Raw genomic sequence first — 27,177 nt, 5'->3', positions numbered from 1 at the left:
TTATTTTATTAGAAAATAAAGTGTTTATTCAAAGAACATTAAAAGTCCAAGGGCCTGTGTGGGAATTGGTATGAGCAGGAATGAATCTCAGGCTCAGCCAGGCTGGGTGTGGGGCTCCTCTTCACAGAGTCAGGGCCTCAGAGGAGGCCAGGTGCGGACCCCTGGGCCCGGCAAGCAGGCAGGGGCCAGTCACCCAGCACCAGGACTCGGTGCAGAGCTGGGGCCAGCGGGCTGGTCAGCCTCCCGGGCTCAGCAGCTCTCCAGGTACACTCCTGGGGGGGGGGGGGGGCAGGGCCGTGAGTGGGGAAGGGTCACTTGTTTCTACCCTGGGATCCCCCAATCTTTCTCAAAACGCCCCTTAACTCACTGCCCCGTGGGCCCCAGCCACTCCTTGAGGGGCCGGCGAATGGAGTGAGGGTGTCGCTGCTGCGGGGCTTCAGGCTCCAGGCCTCGGATCCTTGCAAGAACACCCAGCCTCCAGGGGACAACCCAGAAACATTCATCTTCCTTTTTGACCCCTCCCACGGGGGTCTTGGCCATCCCTCCCTGCCTGGGTCGCCACCCCCATCCTGGATCTTCATACCCCAATAACCACCTATCCCTTCCAAACACCCCAAATGCCTCCCACAACTCCTGTGCCCTGGCTCGCAGGGGCGCGGCAGTAGCGGGGTGGGGCCTACCTGTGGCAAACCTTCTTTTTACTAGTGACATGCGGTAGCCACTGCCCACCAGCTCCAGGTCCACGCCGGACAGAGTGGCCCCTTCACTGGTGAACTGAGCGGCCACGGGGCTGGGAGTGCTGGGCCCTGAGCGCGGCTCCCAGCTGGCAGACAGGCGACCGGAGCCTGGGGAGGCCTGAGGTCAGCTGTGCCCCATCCCTGGCCCCAGCCCCTCTGTGACCCAGGCTCCTCCTGGGCCCTCCACCCAAGACCTTTGGGTTGTGGCCCCTCTGCCCCTCTGACCTACTCTTGTGCCCCTGTATTCCTTTCCTTTGGCCCCGTGAGACTCTGCGTGGTTTGTAAAGGAGTCCTGCCTCAGGGCCTTTGCACCTGCTGTGCCCACTCCCAGGGTGCCTCTCCTCCAGCTGTGTCAAAGCCCTTCCAAGCCTGTCCACATGCCCACACTTCCCTACCCCAGCACATCCCCGATCCTCCGCAGCTTAAAGAAGCCCTCCCAGGTGAGCCCTCTGAGCCCTCACATATAACCATGAACTCACCCCCTGCCTCGGACACATCCGGAAGCTTCCATAGGAACCGCTTCTCATCCAGGTTCCTGGCATCAAAAGAAGCTTGGTGAGTCTACCCCAGAGACAACATTTAGAACCCAGGGTTCCAGCTCAGTTGCCTCTCAGCTCCATGACCTGTGCAAGCCAGGCCCCCTCCCTGGCTTCAGGTTCCCCATCTGTGAAATGCGCGTGGGTGTGGAGCAGCTGGTCCCCAAGGGCCCCACAGCTTTGCAGCCTTTGTAGATGGTGCATTTGGTCCTATAAATCTGGCTTCTTTCTCGCAGGTCCTAACCTTTACAAAACAACGTAAGGTGACATCGGGGCTGGGTTCAAATGGTGCTGTGACCTTAGAAGAGCAATTTAGCTTCCCTCTGCCTCCGTGTCCCCTCCATAAATGGGCATGGGGGCAGTCCATGCCCGGAGCGACTGCTAGGAGCCTGAAGCTAATGAGTCCATGGGACACACCTGACGAGGAGGCAGCTCTCAGTGCCAGATAGTGTTACTGTTGATAATAGCACCCTCGGGTGTAAGCAGGGCCAGCTCACAGGGACCCGTTAGGTCCAGGGCGGACTGTTAGTTGCTTCATCAGTGGGAGGCTCGGGGACTCAGGGGGCACTGCCGAGCCTCTCTCGGCCTTCCACATGCCCTTACCAGACAGCGGCTGGCTGCAGGTGGACATTGGTCACAGGCTCCCCCACAGGCAACAGGACCTGGACATTGGTGAGCGGCGTAGGCACTGCCGTGGCACCCGGCCGGTAGCTGTATTCCACCGAGACCTGAGTGAGGGTCGCCTCGCACTGCCAGTGGGCGCTCAGCTGCAGAGGCACACACTGGGGCCCCGGGCGGGAGAACTAGAAAGAGTGAGAAAAGGGGAGAGACATAGACTGGGCCGTGCCGCCCTGCCACGCCACGCACTGTCAACCAGCTGGGTCTGCCTTGCACACACAGCCCCAAGAGGCCCTTTCCTGCAGACTTTGCAGATAGGAGTCTGCATTACATCACACTTCCAGCAGAGGGCAGGAGAGGGCCACATGCTAATAAAGTCCGTGGATGGGTGCTCGTGTGGAGTCCTGGGAGGGGCACTTCTAATTTGCATAATGATGTCTTCGGCACTTGGAAGCTCAGCTTCCTACTCTGCTTACTCCACCATTTACTCTCTGCCCAACTTGCCCCCCTGTCATTCCTTCCTGGCCCCCTCTGCCCTGCCCCGTCCCCGCCCCCTCCCACCCCATCCACCCAGCCCACCTGGTACCGCAGCAGCACCACGTTGTAGTAGGAGGCGGCTGGGTTCTGCTCTGCCTGGCGCTGCAGCGCTTCAGTCAGGGCTGTCATGTTGAGCCAGAAGTCTTTGGTCTCAGGGTCGCTCTGCGAGGGGTCACTGCAGAGACCCAGAACGATCACTCCCACACTCAGAAGAAATCCTTCTTGGGGTCCCCAGCATCCCACCTACCCCGAGGGCTTCCTAAAGATGCTGATTTTCTGGGTCACCTTGGGCCCAGCTAAGTGTGGTTGGCAGAGAAGCAAAGGAGGGCAGGAAAGTGAGGTTCAGAGATGGGGAGGGACTTAACCCAGGGACACACGGCAAATTCTGGGAGACAGAGGAGGAAGTTACAGCTGGGGGTTTTGGCCCCCACTAGCCTCTGGGACCCCTTGTTCCTGACGCCCACCTCCCAACAGTACCTGAAGAGGAGATCGGCGCTGGGCTGGAAGTGCTCAATGGGGGCTGTGTGCACCAGACGGAAGCTGAGGACGGGCGGGGGCGGGGTCCCGCTGAATACACGCACGATGCCAGCTGGGAAGGTCATGGTCAGCTCCCCAGTTACTCGAGCCAGGCAGCTGGGTGGGAGGCGAGGGGACTGGGCTTGGGCTCAGGGCTCCTCCCGGCACCTCACACCCCCCTCACTCCTGGCTCCACTGTAGCCTGTGGCTCCCTGGGTCTGCAGAAGCAGCAAGGCCCTGACTATGCCCAGCATCCTTACCCCTGACCTCCTCCCCTTGGGTCCCTGCCTGGGTAGCAATCCAGGCACCAGGCAGAATCCACACTGGGCTGGTGGAGGCAGGAAACCTCCTTCCCTAGTTCTTTTTTCCCCTAGGCCACAAAGAAGCTCACAGCACACACTCAATTTTATAAGAGTCCTCAGACTGGGTTTCGGGTCTATTGCTCTCTTCCTCTTCTTGGTTTGACTTGAAGTTCTTTTCTTCTGGACACTGCCCCCAGACTGTCCCTGGTCCCTCCACGCACCCTTCACCCACCCCCTCTGTGGGCCTGGCCTCTGGTCCTCTTCTCTTCAGGTTGCTGCCCACAGCAGCCTACCTAGGAGGACTTGCTCTGGACTGCGGCCACAATAATGCCCAGCCCTGCTCAGACACCCTCTGTGGCTCCCCCTGCCCCAGAGGACAGGGGTGTGGTTGCTCAGCTCAGTGTTCCCGGCCCTTCCAGGTAAAACGGGTAGGACACACATCTGAAGGCTGTCCATGCTGGAACCCGGACACACAGCCCCCAGGGAGCCCTGTTTGTCTCTCACTGTCTGCACTGTGCCCAGCACCACGTACCTGGGGCTGTGGCCACGGAAGTAGGCGTGGACGTACTCGGTGAAGACGGTGGCCACGGGCAGGGCATCCTGGGAGCCCAGGACCACAGGGCTTGGGCCCCGGGAGATCCCTGGGGGTGCGGGGAGGGAATGAGGGGCAGACAGAGAGTGAGCACAGTCTTCAGGCTCCAGAACCTACGCTCCGCCTACAGGGCCTCTAGTGTATCACTTAGTCCCCACCCAGACCGGAGAAGGTGAAAATCACACGTACCGTGACCTGTCTGCGATGAGAAGTTGGAACGTTCTGGGCCAGTGCAGGGCACTGAAGAGCCGAGTGGGGAGGGACTCAGAGAATGAGACTGGAAGGGAAGGAGATGGGCTGGGCTGGGAACACCCAAGGAGCAGAGTCCTGAGGCTGACCCCCGGGGGCGACCCCCAGCCCAGCTCCTGCCACGCCCCCTCACCCTACCAGATCCCCGTTGCTGCCCAAGAGGGGGCAGGACACCTTCCTGGAGCGGGGCCTCCGGGGTGGGGCTGCCAGGCCCTCCATGGCCGTGGGGTCGGCAGGTACCGGCCTTGGCTCTGGGGGGTGAGCGTGACAGAGACATGGCTGAGATGCTGCCCAGGGCCTCTTGGGCCTCCCCGGGCTGGAACTCGGCCAAAAACGGGGAGTCGGACTATTGTGGGGAGAGCCCCTGGTGGTCTGAAGTCCTGCGGCTACTAAGACACCAGACAAGACCGCAGATACCGTCCACAACCCTGAGCCCAGGTGGCACAATAAGAGGTGAGCTCCCCGTCACTGGTGGAACTCTAGCCAAGGACTCGATGCTCAGAAGGCAGGCCCGCCAGAGTGGGGATTTGGAAGAGGGTTGTTACCTAACATTCAGAGCGTATATGGGTGGCCTCCAACCCTGGCCCACATCTGAGGCTCACCCTTGTAAGTTAACTAACATGGCATCGACACCCAGGTTCCCCTAGCTCTCCTGCCTCCCCGGGACCCCCTGCTCTGCTCACCCCCGCCCCTTCCCACCGGCTGTCCAGGCCACGTTCCTCTCGTCTCCAGGTTGCTCCACAGCACTGCGGACACGCTCACACTGCAGATCATTTCCTGGATGGGGCCACCCTGCGTACTTACTGTGGTGAACAGCATCCCTGGCCCTAACCCACCAGATGCTATTTTGTCCCCATGCCCCCAGAGGAGTCCATCAAAGATCAGTGGTGACCTTGCTGGGTGTCCCCTGGGGGCAGACCCAGCCTGGCTGAGAATCGCTGTTCAACAGGGAAGCCCAGAGAACTCAAGTCGTCTATACTCGGGGTCCACACCCACTTCCTTGGGCCCTCCCATGAAGCAGCTCCGACCAGGGCCTTTTACTAACCACGGGCAGTGCCAAACACCCCACTACCACTGCTGGGGACCTCGTGTGGTCACAGCCCACAGTTCCTCTACATGCCAAGGGGACTCCACTCTCTTCATGTGACCTCCAGGAGCCAGCTCCTACCTGCTCTCCTCCTCCCCCCGCCCTCTAGCCCTGCCTCAGCTCAGCCTTGGACCCTCTCTTTTCCTCTGCTGCCCCCAGGCAGCCTCCCCATGCCTGGTGCCAAAGGCCTGCCTCCCCACTGTTCCTCAGGGTCTAGCCGGGTCCTGCCGTGTTGCATTGGCATAGGCAGTGCCCTCTGCTGGGAGTGCCCTTCCCCCACATGCACTTGGCTTCACCCGTACCTCTGCCTATCTCGGCTCACAGGTCCCTGCTCAGGGAGGCCCAGCTCAGGGAGGCCCCACCCTTGGGGGCCCTCATTAGCTACCTGCCACCTCCTGTCTTCTTAAATATCTATTTTATTATTGCCCCTGCAAGGGTGGGGTGTGTGCCCCCACAGGCCCGGATCACAGCAGGCGCTCTACCTATCCTCTTCTCAGGGTTCTGATCACAGTTCCCAGCCGCTGGGCTCACCTCCTCCAGCCACGGCCTCCAGCCCCCAGGGGCCTGGGGACGATGCCAGGGGCTGTGGCGAATCCGAGGACAGCAGGGGCCGTGTTCCCCTCAACTCAGGTGGCTGCGCCCTACAGCTAGGTGGGCTCTGTGGGGTGCCCGGGCGGGGGACCCAGGATTCGGGGAAGGGGCCTGGTGCTGTGTGAGATGGGGAGTCCAGGCCAGAGTCCTCCACGTTCTCTGGAGATGAGGAGGAGAAAGGCGAGGGGCTGGAGGTAAAGCCCAGACTGCTGGACCCTGTGGGGAGAAAGGGCGGCCAGCTCCAGACCCCGCCCCCAGGGAGTCTGGGCCATCTTCCTGCAGGCCACACACGGGTCTGGAAAGGCCCTCCCCCATTCAAAGCCAGGCCCTACCCCTCTACCCTAGGCCATGCCCTCTGGTCACTTCTATCTCCACTGAGGTCCCACCCACCTACCCACTGCCAACCCTTCTCCCTCGGGCCTTCACCTTGTCTCTGGCTCCACCCATGCACACTGTGGCCCCACCCACCCTCACACTGACCTGGCCCCATTGATCTTCCCTTAAACACACAAAGGACCCCCACATCCACCCTCCAGCCCAGCACAGCCTCTTGCCCACCTGAGCCACCTACCCTGCAGTGGCTCCACCCACCCTCCCCCTGGCCTCACCCACGCCCCCAAAGCCTGTGCCTCCGTCACCTGTAAAATCTTCGTGGTCAAAGGCTGACTCTAGGGGTGGCCCAAAGAGGTTCTTAGAAAACTGCTCATCTGATTGCAGCTTCTCCGTGCAGCTGGGGACCAAACGGACAAGAGGGGCTGTTCTGTTGTTTCCACGCCTCCTTCCAGCTCAGGGCCTTTGCACATGCTGCTCTTGGTCTGGCCTCCACTCTCCCCGGTCTCCCTGGGCCCACTCCTGCTTCTCTTCGGGGCTCAGCTCAAAGCCGTCCCCCGACAACCGCCCAGGCCCCGCACGTCCAGCCCCGCTGACGTCACCACTCCCATCTTCCATCACATCACCTGCTTCAGTTCTTCGTAACACTTAGAAGTATTGAACATGCTCTACCTTATTTGTTATTCTTAAAATCTGAGCCTCACACAAAAAAAACCTGAGCCACTGGAACGTGACTCGGAGAAGGGGGGCCTATCTGGGCCATGTATCCCCAGAACCCAGAGTGGCACGAATACACAGCAGGCACTGCACACATGTTCATCAAGTGAATCACTAAGTGTCTCTGAACTCTCTGCCTGGGAGAGAGAAGCGGAGACAGAGACACAGAGAAGGAGCTGAGGAGGCAGAGAGAAACAATGGGACGGTCCCCTCCTGCCCACTTGGGTTGACCCCATGACCCCCCGTGGACTCACCTGCTGGCCCTTGGGGCAGACCGAGGCCTCTGTGGTTTCCCAGCAGCGTCCCCTACAAGAGAAGGGCCTCCCTGAGCCGTCCCAGCGCCCTGGCTGCAGGGCTGCCCATCCGCAGACCAGGAGACCGAGGCTCGGGGCTGTCCAGCCAGCTGGCCAGACTGACCAAACCAGGCAGAGAGGGACGTCCCCTTGAGCCGCACTGTCTCCGGGGTTGGGCTTCTTTCCGGGATACTCCTTGGGGGTCCCATTTAATTCTCGTAATGACCCCCTTTCATAGAAGAGGGGGCCGAGTGTCAGGGTGGGTAAGCACCTGCCCCAAGTCACACAGCAGAGCTGGGATTCAAACCCACACCCGTAGAGTTCGGGCCTGGTCTCCCCTTCGGGTTCTCCTCCCCCAACCGAAGACCCCTGGACAAGCTACTCACGGGAAGAATGGCGCTTCATGGTGCCCTGCGGACAAAGCGGGTGGCATCAGGTCGGGTGCGTCCAGCCAGCCCCCCAGCCCCACCCGGCACACCTCTCCTGAGCCTCACCCCTGGGCCCGGAGGGAGGATGAGGCTGCCCGCCGTGGCCCTGAGCTGCGCGGCAGCTGCCTCGGGGCTGCAGGCTGGGGCCCGGGCTGCGGCGGGCTTGATGTGCACGTAGAACTTGCGTGGCTCCTCGTCGTCAAAGTCCGAGTCGCTGGACGAGAAGCGGGAGGGCTCAGCTGTGCGTGCGCCTCAGTCAAGGGGCCAAGCAGGTCCCAGTGCGGGGCCTCCAGCTAGTCGGCCCTCAAGTCTGACCGTGGCCCTTCTGGCTCAAACCCCTTTGAGAGCCTGTACAGTTCTCTCTCACCAGTTGTCACCCTTGGCCCTGACACCACGTTTCACCCCTCCCCCTGCCCCACTCAAGCCTTTGCAAGAGCATGCCCTGCCCTAACCAGTGAACTGCTGTTCAACTCTTAAACCCCAACACTGGTGCCCCCTCCTCCAGGAAGCCCTCTTCAATCCCCCTCTATTGTAACCCAGCCCCTCCTCTCTCCCTCTCGCCCAGCCCTGACCCCACAGGTCAGGGGTCTGCATTTGGGTGTGCTTTGTCCACACCAGAGGCTCCCCCCAGGGTGCGCCCAAAGAGGGTTGCTAATGGTAGAGAAATCACTGTGAACAGAGCCTTATCATTGCTGTGCCAACAACTGCCCCCAGAGGGTGACAGAAGGATATTGTTCTGGGTCACATCAGGCCGGACAGTGAAGCCTTCTTCATCCACCTCCGGACACGGCTGGGGGGACAGGCGGTGAGTCAGGCTCTGCCCTACAAAACGTCCACTTTCGCCCTGCAGCCCCCCACTGGACCGGACCTGAACCCAGCCCCGATGGCACTCACCGCCACGTCAGGCTCCACGGGGTCTCTGGGGATGGAAAAGATATGGGAGTCAGCTCCCCCACCTCATCTGTCCCCCGGCCCCCAACACTGGAAACGGCAACTGAGGGCGTGGGCCTGGGTTGCAATAATGTCCTGAGCTGGCCCTGCAGCTGCTGGGATCCCGGCTTGCCTGGGGTGGGAGGCAGGGGACCTGGACTCAGCAGAGCGAGGGCTGGTCTCAAACAGCGTGGAGGGCAGGAGCCCTGGGGCTGGTGAGAAGGGCTGGCCTGAGAAGGCATGGGACTCGGGGGCTAGCCTTTGAAAAGAGAAGAACCCTGGGCTAGCCAAAGAGACTATGGGCGCAGGGAAGGCTGGGCTACTAGTCTGGGCAGGGAGGCTCCCGGCTCGTCTTGGCAAAGTGAGAATCGCTGGGATGGATGAAGGGGAGAAACAGGAGTAGCCTTGACAACGGGAGGGACCCTGGGCCAGCCTGGGCGGGGTGACCCTGGGTGAGTCTGGGGCAGGCAGCCCCCGGTCTAGCCTTGGCAGAGGGAAGAATTCGGGACTAGCTTGAGGAGGTGATAGCGAGTTAGCCTGGGACAGAGACACTCTGTGTTTGGCCTGGAATAAGAATATTGCTGGGCTGCCCTCGGCAGGGGACTTCTGGGATAGCCTGGCCCAGGGCTGGTTGGGGGGCTTCCTCACACAGCTGTAGGTGGCTCGCGCTCCCTCCGGCTCAGTCCTGGAAGGCGAAAGGCCTTGGCTCCCCGCAAACGTTTCATCGCTGAGGATAGATGGTGGGGGCGGCTGAGTCCTGGGGGTGCTCCCTTCCCATTCAGCTCTGCTCCCCTTTTCCCCACAGTCCAGCCTGGGCATCCAGGTCCAGACGTACTTGCCTTCCTGCAGGGCAGCTGCGCTGTATGCCTCAAAGTCCAAAGGCCCTGAGAGAGAAGACATTGAGAAACTCAGCAGAGAGGGAGCCTGGGCCTGGAAGGCCAGCAGGGTGCAGGGCATGAGCAAGATGCTGAATCAGCTGCAGAGGTGGCCATGAGTGGGATGGGCCAAGGGTCCAGTCCCCACCCGTGGAGGGAATGGTGCGGGCAGGGGCAGTGGTGATGCCTGAGTTACTTCTTCTTCCAGCTTTTCTGGGTGGAACTTGGTTCGGTTGGAAAATGGACCAAAAATGTATGCAGTGGGCCAGGCTGCAAGTGTCAGGTCAGGAGATGGGACTCCCCTAAGGGAGGCAGGGAGCCATGGAGGGTATGGGAGCAGCAGCAGGGTGTGATCGATCCTGGGCCAGAGAAGGACTCAAGTTGGGGCATACACAAGGAGGGGTGCCCTGAGCCAGGGCTGAGCTATGGAGATAGGAGGGAGAAGGGACCCTAGTGCATGACTCAACTTTGGGACAGGCTTTGTACCAGCATCTATTAAATTCCTACTGTGTGCCAGGCATATCCTTTACCTGCGTCAGGTTACTGAACATTCATACCACTATCAGTTGGGATTAGTATCATCCTCACTTTACAGAGGAAGAAACTGAGGCTCAGAGAAGTCAAGACTCACATCTAAGCTCACACAGAGAGCAATGAAGAAAAGACTCAAACCCAGGGCTGACCCCCAAAGTGTTTTAATCCTCACCTGAGGATATGTGTTTTTTTTAAAAAATATTGATTTGAGAGAGAGAGAGACAAAGAAACATCAGTGTGAGAAAGAAACATCTATCGGTTGCCTCCCATATGTGCCCCAACGGGGGATCGAAACTGCAGCCTGGGTATGTGCCCTGACAGAAAAGTGAACCCGCCGCAACATTTTGGTGTACCGGATCACACTCCAACTAACTGAGCCAGCCAGCCAGGGCTGACCCCCCACAACTTCTGCTCTCAACATTTCCTGGATCCTGCATCTGGGCAGTTTCAAATCAGTCTTTTGCTCAAGAACTCACAATGTCTCCTTTGGGCCCTTGGGGTAAAATTTGAATCACTGAGTCTGGCATTAGTGGCCCCTCTGGTATCTGGTTGTAAGAGATTTACACAGAAGATCAGGCATCAAATGCTCTTCCTCTGCGGGCTGCAGAGCTGGATTCGTCATCAGCCCACTTTTCTGATGGGAAACCTGAGGCCCAGCTCTTCTCATGCAGCCAGTCCCCCAGATGCCCCGACTCACCAGGCTTCTCCCGGCCCGTGCCCTTGCTTTCTGCAAACTTTTTCAGCAGCATTTCCACACTGATGTTCTCTATATTTTGCTTAAACTCCTCGTGAACCTAGGCAGGGTGGGCGGAATGTGTGATTGGGCAAAGGCCCTCTTACTCAGCACCCCCACCCTCATTCTCCACCCCCGGCCCCACTCACCTGCCCAATCTGCACATGAGTGTCCTCCACCGAGTGGGCGTAGGAGCCCAGCAGCGCCTTCATATGCCTCAGGTGGGTCTCTTCCATGGCTTGGAAGTGCTAAGGAAGGGAGGCGGGGCAAATGCAAAGGTGGAGGCCCCAGGGAGTTGCCATGGGACTCAGCCTGATCAGTCAGAATGTTTCAACCCCTTAGCATCAGTGATTGGTTTGGGGAAGAGCCAATGAGAGTCTGACCTAGGTCTTTTGCTGGAACTATAGGAAAAGAGACACTTTTATATCATCCTGAGTTAGTGAATTGGTGGGGTGCATGGGGAGGCATCTGGTGGCCACTTTGCTACACACACACACACACACACACACACACACGAGGGCATGTCTGCTTGAGAGGGAAGCCCCAGAGAGCAAAAGAGGTAAAGGCACAACTTCCTGCCAACACCATTTGAGCACCTGGAGCCAGCCATGCCTGGAGCCCTCCCTTCAAACTTTTCAGTTCCATGAGCTTGTATCTTCCTTGTCAGTTTGAATGAAGTTTTCTATCATTTGTAACTTTCTATCACTTGCAAAATTAGAAGAAAAAAAGTCTCAATTCCAATCCTGAGATTCCAATCTGGGTTTCTACTTGTGGGTGGACAGGGACCCAGAAGGTACCAGGTCTTGTAGCAGGTTCCATAACTGGTGAGGAACGGAGGCTGGTCCAGAACCCAGGCCTTTTAGCCACCATGAAATGTAGGAGACTCTCATATTCTAAATCCTGCCCTATTTGTTGAAAAACCTAGTCAATAATAGAAATAAAAGTGATATGTCATAGCCCTGACCAGGTGGCTCAGTTGGTTGGGGCATCATTCTGCACATCAAAAAGGTTGCAGGTTCAATTCCCAGTCAGGGCATATACCTAGGCTGCGGGTTCGATCCCTAGTCAGGGCATGTGTGGGAGGCAACCAATCGATGTTTCTCTCTCTCTCTCTCCCTCCCCCCCACTTCTTCTATCCCAAAGCAATTAACAAAAAAATCCTCAGGTGAGGATAAAAAAATGGGAAAAAAAGGAATCTCATAGAGTAGTTTCTGTGCACCTAATACCAGTCTGAAAACTTCACAGTGACTCATTTGATCTTCAAAACTCTAAGAGGCAGATACTATGACTGCCGCCATTTTATAGGTGGGGAAACCAAGGCAAAAAGATGGCATTTGAAATAATAACATCAACAACAATAAGAGCTAATTGGCTCTAGAATTTGAGGGCTTTATGCTTCTGGTTCTGAGGCTCCTGGGAGTCAAGGGTGTGGGAGGCTCTGGCCTTCTGAGGCCCGTAGCACCCTGGGCCCGAGGACACAGACATCTCCAAGAACGAGACAGCAGTTCGTACCAGGGCTGAGTCCAGCATCTTCTGCTCAAAGTCAGCACGTGCGCAGTTGTACTTCTCCACGGAGCGCCGTAGGCCCTCTGCGGCCTTCTTGGTTTTAGTCTCCGCCTAGAGGCACAGGGAGGAGACCCTCAGGAAGCTTCTCCCAACTCCCTCCCCCAGCAGGTAGACTTCCTAGGGGTGCCCAGGGTGTGCTGACCATGCTCAGGTTCAACAACCATAGCTCCGATATGTTTTCACTCTACCATCAGGCAGCCCCCCACGCCTCGGCAAACTCCAGAGTCCGGCATGGGCTGGCATCAGCAGGGGACATGCAGCTGTGGGCCCACCTTGTCTATCTCTTTCTGGCTTGTGTTCTCCTTTCGCAGCCGCTCCTGGTCCATGCACCGGTTCAGATAGTTCTCTCGGGCCTTGGGCAGGAGCTGGCTGACGCCTGTGAGGACCTGCACCGAGTCCAGTGTGCCCACTGCTTCCTCTTTGCACTGTGAAGGTGGGGAAGGGAGGAACATGGGCACCACCTGAAACCCCCGCTGGGGTACAGGACCTGAACAGACTTCAGGTGCAGACCATGAAATGCCCAGCTTCCCAAACACTCTGGAATTCCAGGCCCCACAGAGAACTTTTTCTGAGTATTATTTTAACATCAAAAATTATAACTTTTTAGCTCCGGCTGGTGTGGGTCAGTAGATTAGTGCCAGCCTGTGAACCAAAGGGTCACCAGTTCAAGTCCCAGTCAGGCCACATGCCTGGGTTGCGGGCCAGGTCCCCAGTAGGGGGCACACGACAGGCAACTACGCATTGATGTTTCTCTCCCTCTCTTTCTCCTTCCGTCCCCCTCTCTCTAAAAATAAATAAATAAAATCTTTTTTAAAAGTTGTAACTTTTAAAAGAGGTAAATTTACCCATACTTCAAAAAGTTTTAAGGGGCGAGCTCCCTAAAACCTCGCACACCCTAATCCCCAGCCTCCCAAGCCTCTGCTTAGGAGTCCCCATTATTACCATGATATGTCTCCAGAAATAGTTGGCATGTGGACAAGTAATTGTGCTTGTTCTAGCCCGCTTTTTAAATTACAAATTGCAGCAGTGTGTGCTACTTAACTCACTGCTTTTCCCACTTCATAGTCCATTCCAAGATTGTTGCACATCAGCCCAGAGAAAACTTCCTTGTCCCCAGTTTCTAAAAAATTGTGGTGAAGTACACATAACATAAAATTTACCATCTTAGCCATTTGTAGGTATACAGTATTAAGTACTACTACCAACTCCCTCCCTCCACCTATTTTTTTAATCCTCACCCAGGGATATGCTTATTTTTTAAAGATTTTATGTATTTGTTTTTAGAGAGAGGGGAAGGGAGGGAGAAAGGGAAGAAAAGAAGCAGCCATGTATGGTTGCCTCTCATGTGCCACCTACTGGGGACCTGGCCCATAACCCAGGCATGTGCCCTGACTGGGAATCAAACCAGTGACCCTTTGGTTCACAGACTGGCACTCAATCCACTGAGTCACACCAGCCAGGGCTGTTTACTGATTTGAGAGAGAGAGAGAGAGAGAGAGAGAAACATGGATGTGACAGAAAAGCACAGATCAGTTGCCTCCTGTGTGTATCCTGACCAGGGATCCCAGGGACTGAATCTGCAACCTAGGTATATGCCCAGACAGCAAATCAAACCTGCCCTTTTAGTGTATGGGATGACGCTCCAACCAACTGAGCCACTTGGCTGGGGCTCAACTTCCCTTTTAATTAATTAGTTAATTAATTATATTTTAGAGGGCAGGGGGCGGGGGGGGGGAGAAAGAGAGGGAGAGAAACATTGATTGGTTGCCTTTTGTACGTGCCCTGATCAGGACTGAACCCGGAACCCAGGCATGTGCCCTCACCAGGAATTGAACCAGTGACCCTTCACTTTGCAGAACAACACCCAACCAACTAAACCACACCAGCCAGGGCCCAACTTCCCTTTTAAACAGGGTTGAAAACTCCAGATTTGGGACTTTATAAATGCCAAGAATTACAAGCTGCAACTATTTTGGGATCCCAATAGTCTAACTCACAGGCAGCAAACACAAGGCCCTTGGGCCAAATCCAGCCCTCCAGCTTGTTTTATCCAGCCCAGCACCTTGTTTCTACCCGTCGGCAGCGCTGAACACCTTGACTCCAGTTAAGGAGTAGTTACATTCATACAGTCCTAAAATTACATTCGGCCCTTTGAAGGCAACCACAAGGCTGATGTGGCCCCTGGTGAAAATGAGTTTGACACCCCTGGCTAAGGCTTGAATCTTTCAAGATTCTAAGTTTGAAAAGAGTCTAGAAATGTCAAATAATAATATATGTAGCTTCTAACCATCTAGATCAGAGGTTAGTAAGCTTTTTCTGCAAAGGGACAGACAGTAAATGGGTTTGCTTGTCATGGACGCTCAACTTGAAAAAAGCCCCAGCCACTACTGTACAGAAATGGACATGGCTGTGTGTCAATAAAACTTTATTTACTGCCACTAAAATCTGAGTATCATATCATTTTCACATCTCACAAAATATTCTCCTTTTGATCCTCAACCACCACCATTTAAAAATGTAATAAATGTTCTTAGATCACAGGCCGTACAAAAATAGGACAGGCTGGAGCTGGCCCACAGGCTGCAGTGTGCAGACACTTCTGGTCCGGGATTTTGAGTCTGAAATATCTGCTCGTTCCCTGATCTGTGGGGTTTTGGGTTTGATGTTTCAAATTACCAGAATTCTTGGAGGCACAAGCTGGGGGCTGGAGGTTTGAAAGCTCCAGAAGGCCTGGGCTCCTGACGTCCCCCTCGCACCCCACTGGGCAGTCCCCACTGGGCACACACCTTCTTATGCATCTTGAGCTGCTCCTCGCTGTAGCGGAGCACATCCTTGATGAGGTCTTGCAGCTTCCGAGTCAGCTCCAGGTGGCAGAGTGCCAGCTTGTCCGAGGAGACACGGAAGACCTCCCAGAGTGGGGCAAAGGTCCTGGAGAGGGGCAGGGTCACACCCAGGGCCCAGCAGGCCCAACTCCCCTGGGTCCCCTCAGACAGCATGACTGGCATTGGCTCAGGCACCTACTGTGTGCCAGGCCCTGCTAGCATCAACACATATTAACTCATTTAATCCCCACTGCAACCATATAAGACAGACTTGTGACGGGGGGAAACAGAGGCACAGGAGGCTCCGTAACTCAAGCAATGCCCCTCAGCACATGAACATCAGGGCTGGAATTTAAATTCAGGTCCTGAGGCCCGAGTCCTCACTTTAGACTCCAGGCCCCACCTGATACTCAAAGGCAGCTAAGACCCAACCAGCCCAAACCAAGTTCATGGGGCCTACCCACCTCAGCAGAATCCCCCTCCAGCTTCCGCCCTGTCTTCCCTCCCTGCTGCCTCCATTTTTGTCCTTGACAGAACTGTTGCTCCACAGTAGCCACAGGAACTTTGCAAATGCAAATGGCTCTACGTCACATCCTTGTTTTAAAGTCACCTATGCACCCAACCACCCCCCACCTCATCTCTGCCTCACCCAGGCCCTGCAGCCATGCCAGCCTCCTCACTTCTCCCTGAACATACACAGTGCACGGCTGCTCCAGGATGGGCTGCCTGCCTGGGTCTCTGTCCCTGAGACCCGTCCAGGGCTGGCTCCTTAGCATTGCTAAGGTCTCAACTCACGGAAGCCGGTCCCCCCACCCAGAGGAAGTGCCCAGTCCTTCATGCTCCCATTGTATTCCCTTCCTAGCACCCTTCACCCTGGGAAGGCACCTTGTTCATGTCTGCCGTTAACATTTGTCTTGTCACACATCCTGGATGTACATGACATGGACACGGCATGAAGATAATTGAGCATTTTATCTGTCTTGCTGGCCACTGGGTCTGCAGTGCCTAGAACAGTGCCTGGCACACAGTAGATACTCAGCAAATATTTGTTAAATGAATGAATGAGATAGTGAGTGAATGAATGATATACCTTCCTCTATCCAATTAGCCCCATAAGTGGGGGATGACTCCCTACCCTACATGTCACACAAGTGAAAAGCTGTCCACCCAAGGGCAGGCTCCTGATGACCCCAGGGCCCCACAACCTGGGAACCCCTACTCCACTCACCCCATGGGGGTCCCGTTGCTGGCCAGCTTGGAAAGTTTTGCCATCGCTTTCGAATAGGTCTCCTCGATAGTGGCCCTGGGTGGGAGGACAGGGAAAAGATAGGGAAGGTTCTGGGCCCCGTGGGAGATGCCCTGCCCCTCTTGGCTTTAGTTTCCCCATCTCAGACAGCTGAGCATTGATTCTTAGCGAGGGCGGTATCAGGGGAGGTGTTCAGGAAATTCATGGGACAGGTCTGATCCTTAAGTAATACATTTTACTAACGACAGCAGCAGCAAGTAAAACAATTTTTTGAGCATGTGCTGTAAACACTTTACATGGCTCTTATTTAATTGCAGGAGACAAACTCATCTTCCCTTTCTCCCTCTGGACAGACACTGCCGAGTGTCTGCCTAACAGCCACTCACATTCTCTTCTGAAACCGCAATGGTGTTTAGGGCGGCGATGTCCCCAGTTAAAACCAATTATCCACGGCGGCCTTTTATGATGGAGGCAGCCGGGGAGCACCACTGGCAAGGGTGGATGCTTCCAGGGTGGAAGACCCACAAAATGAGGAATGGCTCGGAGTGTCCTGTACGGCTCAGACAGTCCCGCTTGACAGCCACGAAGAGAAACACCTGGTTACAATGCTTTCCACTCTCTGCCCAGACTTAATAGGCATTCAGCTCCTGAGTGACCAGGGAGCAGGAGGTTAACTTGCAATTTGACGTTACTGGGATACTAACATCAGAACACTTACATATTGAGATGTAGATTATTTTATCACATATGTTTTCTTTTATCATATTAGGTCATGAGACTGAGTTTTCAAAATTCCCCTTTAAGTAGATCACACTACCATCTTTGCGGAAGGCATTAGGAAACCTGGGGAATGTCGTTCACAGAGGGTCGTGGGACAGAGAGTGTTGGAAACACTGTGTTTGTGGGTCTTCAAGCAGGTTTGGTTCCCAGGGCTGCAGGAATCTGGACCTGATGGGGCAAGGCATGGTGTGTGGCTCTGAGGTGGGGTGGGCGAGGCCACAGGTGAGCGAGGCTGTGAGGATTGTGGAGTGCGGCCATGTGGTAGGTAGGGTGTGGGAACCTCACCTCTCCCGGATGAAGTCCGCCAGCTCCTTGGTGGAGATGGGTCCTTGCTTCACGTTGTGATATAGAACCTCAAAGCCATGGTTCTTCTCCCCCTTCAGAGACCAGAGGTGGGGATTGAAAAAGGGATGCAGAAAAGTATTAAGGTTGCCTAGCAACACGGGTGTAAACAGAGGAGCCAACCAGCAGAAGCCATCCCCTTGGCTTTATGGGTTGGTTCATTCCTCCCTCCACACACAGATTGGTGCATGGGCATTAAATTGGCTTACCCAGAAAGAAGCCTAGGACCTTTGTGCCATAGCTGAAGGAGATACGTTCTCATTCACTAGTTGTCCCTCTCTGTTTCTATTTTTCTGTCTTAGTTTCTTTATCTCTTTCTCTCTTTTTCTTAGTCTCTGCCTCCATCAGTCTCTTCCCCACTGTTTTTCTCTGTCTGCATTTTTCTGTAAATGAGAACTTATATGGGCACAGGAAGTACTGGAAGCCAAGTAGCATCCATGAACTTTGGGAAAAAGCTGAACCTGAGGGAGTCTGGATAGCAAGCATTCTGAGTCGAGCTGCTGGATCAAACCGAACCTGAAAGTCAGGTTACCCCCCTGCATTACCCCCACAGCATTTCAATTTTGTGAACCGATGCGACCGCTGTCGTGTAAGTCACTGTAGTCAGTTTCCCATTCTCTTTAACATGTGGACTCCTCGTCTGAGCCCCCCAGAGCAAGATCTGTGTCTGACACCTCTCTCACGACCTAGCACTGTCCAGTTCACGGTGGGGCACAGAAAGGCATTTAAGTTTATTGAATAAATGAACAAATGAGTTATTCTGCTGTTACCCGGTACTGGTGGGAACAGAGCTCCTACCCCAGTGCCTGCTGGTAGAAGTGCTGCGTTGAATAAAACCTCTTTCGTCCCAGTTCTGGGGTCACTGCAGGGGGGGAGGCCAAGGCTGTGCTGTGTGGTCCAGGCAAGTCACTGTCCCTTTTAGTGGACTCTCATTAAGATGGGTGCAGGGAGTCATCTACCTCTCATGCGGGGATGAATCAGGGGTCCCCCAACATCCCAAGGCAACCCTGGTTTTTGCTAATTCATGGCATAAGTTAATGTTTTGCTTTAAGTTTAGTCATATTTCTTTTCCAAATGTCTTTTTCAAAGACATTTATTTTAAAGGGCAGCTTTTCTCACTCTTGTAAGTGGAAAACCAGGACCCTATGTCATAATGAAGGGAACAGAAAAAAATAAGGCCACAGCTATGTTTTAACGCCACCAAACCCTGTCACATGGAAGGGCATCATGAGAGGCCAGCTGGGGTCCGAGGCAACCGGAGACATTTCAGCACCGAACGGGGCCCTGTAGTTCAGACCGAAAGAAGAGGCTCGTGGAGTGAGCCCACGTTCTTTCACTGACAATACCAATCGCTGAAGCGGCCCCTTTAGCAGTGCTTTGCACTAAATGGTTTCTCCTGTCCTCCCCCAGTTTGTAGGGTTCACCTTCCTGGTTACCTGGAACTTGAAGGCTAAAGCCAGAAGCCACTACCAGATGAGCCCTTTTGCTGCACAAACGGAGACACTGAAGCTGAGCCTGGGGCGGACGCAGGACAGCCTCAGGCCCCGGTGTCAGCCATTCCTCATTCGAGAATGACTAATGGCTCCCCACTGCCCACCAGCTGCGAGAGGCCTGAGTCCTTAGCCTGGAATTGCCTTTCCAGCCTCATCTCCCAGCTTCCTCTTGGCCTCGCCCTCAAAACGGCAAACGATGACATGCTGCACCTTCCTGTCATTGCACTGTTCTGCCACCCGGCCCACCAGGTTACATCTCTTTTCACCCATCCATCCTTCCACCTCTCAGGGATCCTCCCCAGACCTTCAAGACGTCCCTCAGACTCGCACTTCCCTGAACTTTCACTGTTGATCCCCCCAGCTCCCCAGCAATCTGTCTCCTCTCTTTCCATGTCTGTAGTTTCAGGTTCAAGAGTCAAAGCCTCCTTTTATGCATTGGGTCACTTTGGGCTGGTGACTTCACCTCTCTGAGCCTCAATTTGTTCCTCATCCGACAAATGGGGACAATGACAGCACTCACCTGCCAAGGGTTTTGGTGACATGAGGCTGGTATGCTGTTGGACACAGGGCTCCCTGCACGGTGGTGAGTGCTCAGCAAACAGCTCCAGCAGCCCCCACCAGCCCCGGCCAGGGGATCCTCGGGTGAGGCTGCACCAGGCACCGCCGCCTAGGCCAGCATCTGGGGCTGACTCAGAGCCAACTGCTGGCCCATTTCCCAGACCTGGCAAAGCCCCCAGCTGTGTCTGCCTCCCTTGGGCTGGGCTGGCAGCTGAGGGTCCAAAGCGGGGCTCTCAAACCTACATCTCCCATCAGAACGTCTGGACTCCAGTGTTGCTCCCACACCAGTCTCAGAGACATATTTCTGACACAGCTTGATCATGTTCCTCTCTTGCTCATGTGCCCCCCATGGCTCCCTAGTGCCCCCTATGCCTCCAGCCCACTCTGGCCCAATGGGACTAGGGCATCCCTGTCTGGCTTGATCTCCCCTGACTAGAGCCTCCTTCAGGCCAGTCAAAGCCCCAGTGTTACCCAGCAAAGGGCCACCAATACAAACAATAGATTAAACAAAACATTGATTAAAAGAAACAAGCATTCCAGAGGCACTTCTGGGATCCCAGGAAGGCAGGAATTTCATCCCCCTTTCACAGATGGGGAGACTGAGGCTTCAATATGCTAAGTCACCTGCCCAAGCATTCCCAGCAGAGTCCAATTCAAACCCTAAACTCACAGCTCTTGTTCACTGTGCACCAGACTATCTTTGGGTGGAGGGGGGAAGGGGGTGGTTTCTATTTTCTCTTTGCTGATCTGAATTTTCTGCAGTGAGCTTGCATGCCTCATGCAATTAAAAAGAATTTAAAATAAATGTAGGTGCTTCATGCTATTAAAATAAATTTTAAATAAATGTAGGAGCCAACATGTGGGCAACATGACTGACTGATCCTCAACCTGTCAGCCCCCTTAAACGGAGTTGCCAACAGGCTCAGAGAGAGGCAGCTCCTCACTGGGGTCACACAGTCAGTCATTCAGAGGCAAATCTGGAGACTCTGACCCTTGGGAAGGGGGTGGAGGTCAGGTTCCCACAGGTGGCAAGGGGGTGTGCCCCTTTAAGAAAGCAAAGGCAGTAAGAGGAGCCCCAGCTGGGGAGCAGAAAGGAAGGGAACCCAGCCGTTGCTAGGTGCAACCAGTTGCCTAGCAACGAGCTTCCTCTCTGCAAGCTCAGGGCCTGCAATTGGGGAAGGGGCTTTCTGCCCTGATGGTTCTCAGACTGTCTTCTGTTCACACATCCTCTGTGGCTTCCCATTAGCCTGGCCTTGCGGTGGGAGTCCTGTGCCCTCCACTACTAGTCAGTGTCACACCTCTGGGCTTTTGTCCAGGCTGTTCCCTATGCCTAGAATGCCTTGCTGACATTCTGGAAAATCTCGGCCTTCAAAGCCCACAGCAAACAGGGGTCTGTGTCCCAGCTCTTCTTCTGGGTGTCCCCAAGGTACTGCAGGACTGGGAGTGTCTGGCTGGCTCTGTGTCCCCCAGACTGGGGGCTCCTTGGGGTTGGATCTGGGATGGAGCCTCTTGAGGGGGCAGCATCCCCCACAGTTGGCTGCGTATGGGATGTTGGTGGCCCAGAGAGAAAGTATAAATGAATGAATGAAAACAAGTCCACTTCACTTGGCCCCCTTTGCGTCATATATGCGGTCCCCAGCGCAGAGGGCAAATGGGTGAAGAGGCCCCTAGAGGTCAAGCCATGAAACTCCCCCAACTCTCCAGGATGGGAAAGATGTGGAAATCCCCTGGCGGGAACGATGCTGGATCTTGAAAGTTCAGTCTGATCCTGGGTTTGAGCCCTGACCCTGAACTTTCTCACTGGGAGGCCTCAGGTAAGAGAGTCATACTCTGACCTCAGTCTCTGTTGTTCAAGCTGTGACTTGCCCAAGGTCACAAGGCCCATTTGGTCTGAGGGGGTGTAAATTCAAACCCAGCCTGACTCTTCTCACCTTAACTTCTACTCCCTACAAATGCTCCACTTACCCAAGATTCTGCCCATAATCTGCCAGGTCCCCCCACCACCATTAAAGCATATCACAGCCCTTCAAGGAGCCCCCTTGAAGAGTGGGTCTTACAAAATAAGAGTGGATCTTACTTACCCAAAAATGCTCCCCAAAATATGACATCTTGATGGCCTCTGTGGAGACCCCTGCAGGCTCCTGTCTAGTTCCTGTCTGAAGACAGAGGCAAGTTTGAGTTGCAAAGTCACAGCTGTGTTGGGCCTGAGGAGGGGAAATTCCAACGGTCCTCCCTGTGGAGGCGGGGGAGAGGAGACGTAGAGGAACCAAAAGCCCCAAGGCTGGGAGCATGCCAGGGCTCCTGTGATGACTCAGTCCCAGGCCTTGCCCCTAAGGTGCTCCCAGTCTAGAAGGATGAAGTTGGATACAGATGCTCCAAATCCTGTGGGATTAGATGGAGGGACGGGGACTGGGGAAACCTAGTTCAGAGAATGGGGCAAGGGAACTAGGTTCTGAAGCACAAATAGGAGTTTACTGTTGGGGAGGCTACTGGATGAGCCCTGGCCTGGGCAGAAAAGTTCTGGGCCATTTTATAGATTTTGGAAGCAGCCCTACCCCAGAGGGCAAACCACTTGCCAAAGTCACACAGTCAGGAATGTATAGTGGATTTGCACCCTGGGCCAGCTGAGTCCAGACCTGAGCACTCAGCTCCACACCGGGCAGCTCCTGTGGGAAAAGGGTCTGGTGAGAAATGGGCACCAGGACTGTGATTAGCCACATGGGTATCTAGGTCCCTTGGGATCTCCTGAATTCCTCTACAGCACTGTCCATCTCATGCACACTCCTGGAATAGAGAGCTGACCCCTCACCATGGTGACCCAACTGGCATTGGGGTCCCAACCCTGCCCCCTGGGTCCCAATCCCGCCCCCTGGAAGCCAGTGTTCACCTGGTGTCTGAGTTACTGTCCAGTTCTGTCCCTCGGTTTCCCCATCTGCAAAACAAGAGAGAATGCCTAGAAGGAGTCTTGCTGGGGGATCCCAGATCTCCCTGAAGAGGGGGTGGGCCAAGCTGTCTGGTGACGAAGGGACATTGGTGTCCTTGGCACATCCTCGAGGCTGGGCTTGTCACTGGAGCCCACAGGCCCCATCCATAATTCATGACTCCGAAGGCAGCTCAGCAGCAGCTGGGAGCCCGGGAGGTGCAGTGGCAACAGGGCCAGGGCTGGTGACCACAGGGCGGGAAAGCTCCCTGGGCCAGGAAAGGACTGAGCTAAGACCCTGGACAAAGCTGTCTCTTGCTGAGCCTCAGTTTACCTGAGGCTTACCTGACTAAAAGTTACTCATTGAAAGTTTACCTCACTTTCAATTTTGAAAGTGAGTTTAATTTGATCCGTTACCATAAGGCCCCCTCCCCTGACTTCACCCAATGCCCACCGTGAACCCACACGGCCGGGACGATGCCAGGATCTATGAGATGATCAGCCCTGGCCTGGTCCCTGAGGAGCCCCCCTGCTCTGGGGGAACGAAGCTGGACACAGACACCCTAGTATTGCAGAATCAGGGCTGGGCCAAAGGGAGGAACAAAAACTGGGGGAGCCTGGGCTGAAGGAGGGGGTGTGGGTGTTGGAGTTTTAAAGCCTGAATAGGAGTCCAAGCAAAAAAAATTACTTAATTCAACAAACATTCCCAACCACTGCCCTGTGCTGGGTGATGCTGGGGCTCCTAAGAAACTTCAGCTGCCAGCTCAGCCCCTGAGGAAACCCAGTCTTCAGGGGGCATGCTAGGCTGACACCCCCAAAAGGAAAAGCCTTAAATTTCAATCTCACTTCTTAGTTTCTGGCCACGATCTAGACTCTGAGCACATCTAAGTCCCTAGGAGCTATGCTGACAGACATAGGAACCAGTAGCCTCACTTAGCAACTTAATTTCAAACTAAGTAACATTAAATACAGTTAACCCCCAGCTCCTCAGTTGTGACGGCCTTGCTTCCAAGACTCAGTCGCTACACGGGCCTGGCAGCTGCCATACAGGACAGAGTTCGTTGCACTAGACAGTGCTGCCTGAGAGGATCTGAGGAGGCACCAGGCCCAAGTTTCACCGGAACCAAGAATCTCGCTACTGTTTTTACAACTCTGATTGGACAACCCCCCGCCCCGCCATACACACCGAGGGCCAGTGTGTACGTGGCGCTGGCCCAGCCCCCCACAGGTCCCCGTTCACCCAACCTTCACAACCACACCATGAGGCGCAATCCCGGTTTTACATGAGGAAATTGAGGTACAGATTGGTCATTCACTGTCCCCGGGTCACTGTGATTTTTGCCCCTGATCTGTCTGCCAAAGGACTCCTGTTCAGAACCACCGTGGGTGGCTCTGGGTCTCCATATCCACTCTACTGCCTGGCAACCCACCACACCACCCAGAGCAGTAACGGGGGCATCTCCCCGCCTTCCTCAGGCCCTGTCACTCCGGCACAGGAAGTGACGCCTGCTGTTTTTGAAACCCAGGAAGCAGAAGGGCATCCCTTCTGTTCCTGAGGGGGGCAAAGAGGGGCAGGGGGGACTTCCCAGCAGGGCTCCAACTCACCGAACAGGGCAGCGAGTGGGGCTTGGCCCCAGTCAGACAGGGCAGGCGCACACAGCCCCTGCCACTTCCGCCAAGCAGGGGCCGTGGGTGTGAGGGACAGGAAGCACACCCGCCCCGCCAACCGCCCAACTGCCACCTCACCTTCCCTCCCACAGCAGCACCCTTGGGACCTCTCTGGAATCAAGCAGGCCATGGATGGGTAAACTGAGGCCCCTGAACCTGCAGCCTTCAGCCTGGAGCTATTACTAGCCAACAAATCATAATCATGACAATTGTGAATTAACAGAACTCACGAACTGAGTGCCAACTCTGGGCTAAACGTTCCACATCTCACCACCCAGAGGTGGGTCAGTGATGCCTGCCGCACAGGCGAGGACACCGAGGCCAAGAGAGGGGAGTCCACACACCCAAAGTCGCACAGCTACTGAATGGCAGTGCTGAGACTCAAACCCAGGACCACACTCGAACTGTCACTGGCTCAGGGCACTTTTGCCTTCCTGGGCCCTTTGCTCCATTAAGAAAAGAATTTGAACTATATTTACAACTGCATTGGCATAAAGACATATTTTTATATCACATATTTAAATGTTTTCTTTGATTCCACTGCTCATTTTTCCCCCTTCTGATTTTAAAAGAAGTTTAAAACATCTTCACAGACACCTAAAAGTACTGTGCTGGAGACACAGTGGTCCCTGCATCTGATGGAAAACTCAGACGTGCCGAAGCCCAGGCTCCCCTGCGTCTGGAATGCCAGCACAGAGCCCAGCGAGGGACAGGGACTTGCCCAAGGTCAAACAGCAGGTTTTCAGCCGAGCAGGATGACCCCATCTTCTGGCTGCTAGAAGTAGGGAACAGAGTCTTCCCTGGGGGTGTCTGATATGAGCCCTGATACCTCCTGGAGATGAATCCTGCCTGCCCAGCTCCAATTCCCCAAAACTTGGAGCTCTGTACCTGGTCTAGTATGAGACCAGGCCCCAGATAGGAGCCCAGTCAGCAAAGAAGGCTGGATTCTTGCTCCTGGCCTCCTGCTAGGTGACCTTGGGACGCCCTGACCTCGCTGGGCCTCCTGAGTTTTATAAAACAGGATCTGACATTTTGCTCCCCTTCAACTCCTGTTCACCCACGGTAGGGCAATTTGGGGGTTTTTTCTTTTCTTTCCGGTGACCAGCCTCTTGGCCATACTTTTTCAATAACCAGCTGTCACATGCTTCTTCCCTCCAGGGTCAGCTACCAGAGCTGTGACCATTTACACACTCTGGCTTGATTCTCACAATGGCACTTAGAGGCAGTACCTCCTCTTGGTCATCAAATGGGGGAACTGAGGACAAGCCCATGTTACACAGGAATCGAGCCATTGAGCAGGCATCTGAGCTCACACAAGAATTTTTCAGTCCTTTCCAGTGCCCCCCCACCCCACCCCACTCCATCACTTCATTTGGCGAACACCTACAGAGCACGCACTGGACCTGATCGTCAGGCTGGAGACACAGCAGGCGACACCCTTGCTGACTGCCCCCTCTCATCTCCACACATAGTCATCAGTGACCCATTTATGATCAGTAATATTGCAATTAGCATTATAATAATCACGTCTGTATTTACAGCACTCCCGTCCTCCCACAGGCTCCTTTGATCTTCTGAAAAGGATTTGGCCCATTTCACAGAAAAACACACCAAGGGGCAAAGGGCCAAAGACACACACAGGAGAACCAGGTTTGAACCTGGGGCATTGGAATCCCAGCAGTGTTCACCCCCATGCCTACTACAGGGACAGAACTTCAAAGGGAAAGGGGTCAGGTTGGCCTGGCATCTCCTCCTGCCTGGGACCCCACCCAGGCACTGGCTTGCCCCTGGCGTGGGTGACAGTATGTGGGTTAGGGTGTGCCCCAGGCGGGCCCCACAGTGAGACCTGGGTGGTAGATTCTCCTGCTCCAACCATTGCAACCTGGTGATATAATTTACTGTCGGGCAGAGTAGCCTTTCCAGCAATGCCAGAGTGTGATTATCAACCCATTTTGCAGTGCAGTAAACTGAGGCCCAGAGGCCAGCAAGGCATGTGGGGGGATGGAATGGGGTCTTCAGACCCATTGCTCTCTCACCCCCAAACCACCAACATCTTAAGCAAAAGGGTGGGTTCAAGAGCTGGCAGAGATGGGGTTGCATGGTTTTCAGAATCTAGAATACAGGCTCCGAAGCCCCCGACCCCATTTTCAAAGAAGAAAACTGAAGCTCAGGGAGGCACTGTCACTTGCCCAAGGTCACCAGTGAGACAAGTCCATCCAGAGCCATCTCCTGGTCCCCACTGTGAGTGGGGCAGAAGATTCCTGGGATCCGAGGCAGATGGAGGGGCCACCCACCCCTCCTCCACACCCCACTCACAGTCAGCCTCCAGCATGATCCTAATTTACCTCGATTTATTTTAATCCCCAGGAACAGATGCTCACTGCCCAGCCCCCAGTAGGAAGGGACCACTCCCAAGTCTACTACAGGCCCTTCCAGGCCTGGCCCTGCCAGCCAGACCTGCCAGGGAAGGGACCCCCCACACTTACCCCCTCCCCAGAATTCCAACCTTGGGGTCCTTGAAGAGGATGTCAGTGAAAGGTCCCCCATCCTATCCTTGTGGTGCGGGGCTGGCATAAGATAGTCAGCGACTACAGGAGGGGCCCAGGGGACCCCCAGTTCCTCTACCGGGACTGTAGCTGTATTCGCAGTGGAGAAAAAGGGAAGGAGGTTCCTCATCTCGGTCCCAGGAGGGTCTGCAGGTCCCAGCTGGGAAGAGGAAAATTGGGAGTGGCCTCCACTTCAGCTATCTTGGGTCCCAGGCTGGAGGGGGAGCAACGCCCCCATCTTTGCAGCCCCAGAACCTAGACCAAATTCAGGCTTAGAATAAAGGGATTTAGGGAGGGGTCTCAGCCGCCTCCTCGTACGCTACGGCTCTAAGCTAGCAGATGGGGACAAGGACAGGGGTCCCTATCTCGCACTGTGTACCTCTAATTACCACCGGGGGGGAGGCCGGGGCGCCCAACGTGCAGCCCACCAAACCCCTGTTCGCCATCTCCCCAAGCCCCTCCGCGCCTTTGCCCCCCATGACTACCAGAACTGGGAGCCACGGTGCGTGCGCACACGGGGCTGCGAGGGCCAGAAGGACTGGTGGGAGTCAGGGGACAGAACTCACCTCCTGTGCTCCCGCCGAGCCCCGCGCCCGCCGCCACCTGCGGCTCTATAGCTGACATCCGAGCC

At 55.3% G+C, this 27,177-nt stretch overlaps 1 protein-coding gene across 6 annotated transcripts; it reads right to left on the bottom strand.

Moving 5' to 3' along the window:
- FCHO1 (FCH and mu domain containing endocytic adaptor 1) lies at positions 1 to 27,177 on the bottom strand. 6 transcript variants are annotated; one of them, XM_036032545.1, is made up of 29 exons: positions 23,649 to 24,019; positions 22,300 to 22,344; positions 21,989 to 22,078; positions 21,494 to 21,568; positions 17,305 to 17,396; positions 16,222 to 16,296; positions 14,958 to 15,099; positions 12,444 to 12,596; positions 12,118 to 12,222; positions 10,755 to 10,853; positions 10,570 to 10,666; positions 9,303 to 9,347; positions 9,112 to 9,190; positions 8,428 to 8,452; positions 8,266 to 8,323; positions 7,600 to 7,778; positions 7,492 to 7,516; positions 7,067 to 7,118; positions 6,404 to 6,495; positions 5,706 to 5,981; positions 4,226 to 4,338; positions 4,028 to 4,115; positions 3,779 to 3,887; positions 2,906 to 3,061; positions 2,471 to 2,603; positions 1,877 to 2,076; positions 1,217 to 1,272; positions 681 to 845; positions 1 to 272 (listed from the first exon to the last, which is right to left on the bottom strand). In XM_036032545.1, exons 4-29 carry the CDS (start codon positions 21,518 to 21,520, stop codon positions 250 to 252), a joined length of 2,664 nt encoding a protein of 887 aa, XP_035888438.1. In that variant the 5' UTR covers positions 21,521 to 21,568; positions 21,989 to 22,078; positions 22,300 to 22,344; positions 23,649 to 24,019; the 3' UTR covers positions 1 to 249. The 6 variants fall into 6 exon arrangements, with proteins under 6 accessions (XP_035888438.1, XP_028377717.1, XP_035888436.1 ...); XM_028521916.2 differs by lacking the exons at positions 21,989 to 22,078; positions 23,649 to 24,019 and adding an exon at positions 27,113 to 27,177; XM_036032543.1 differs by lacking the exon at positions 23,649 to 24,019 and adding an exon at positions 27,113 to 27,131 and having other exon boundaries at positions 1 to 845.

Source organism: Phyllostomus discolor, chromosome 8 (genome assembly GCF_004126475.2).
Source record: "Phyllostomus discolor isolate MPI-MPIP mPhyDis1 chromosome 8, mPhyDis1.pri.v3, whole genome shotgun sequence".
NCBI classification, from domain to species: Eukaryota; Metazoa; Chordata; class Mammalia; order Chiroptera; family Phyllostomidae; genus Phyllostomus; species Phyllostomus discolor.
This window is presented reverse-complemented; position numbering and strand designations above follow the sequence as displayed.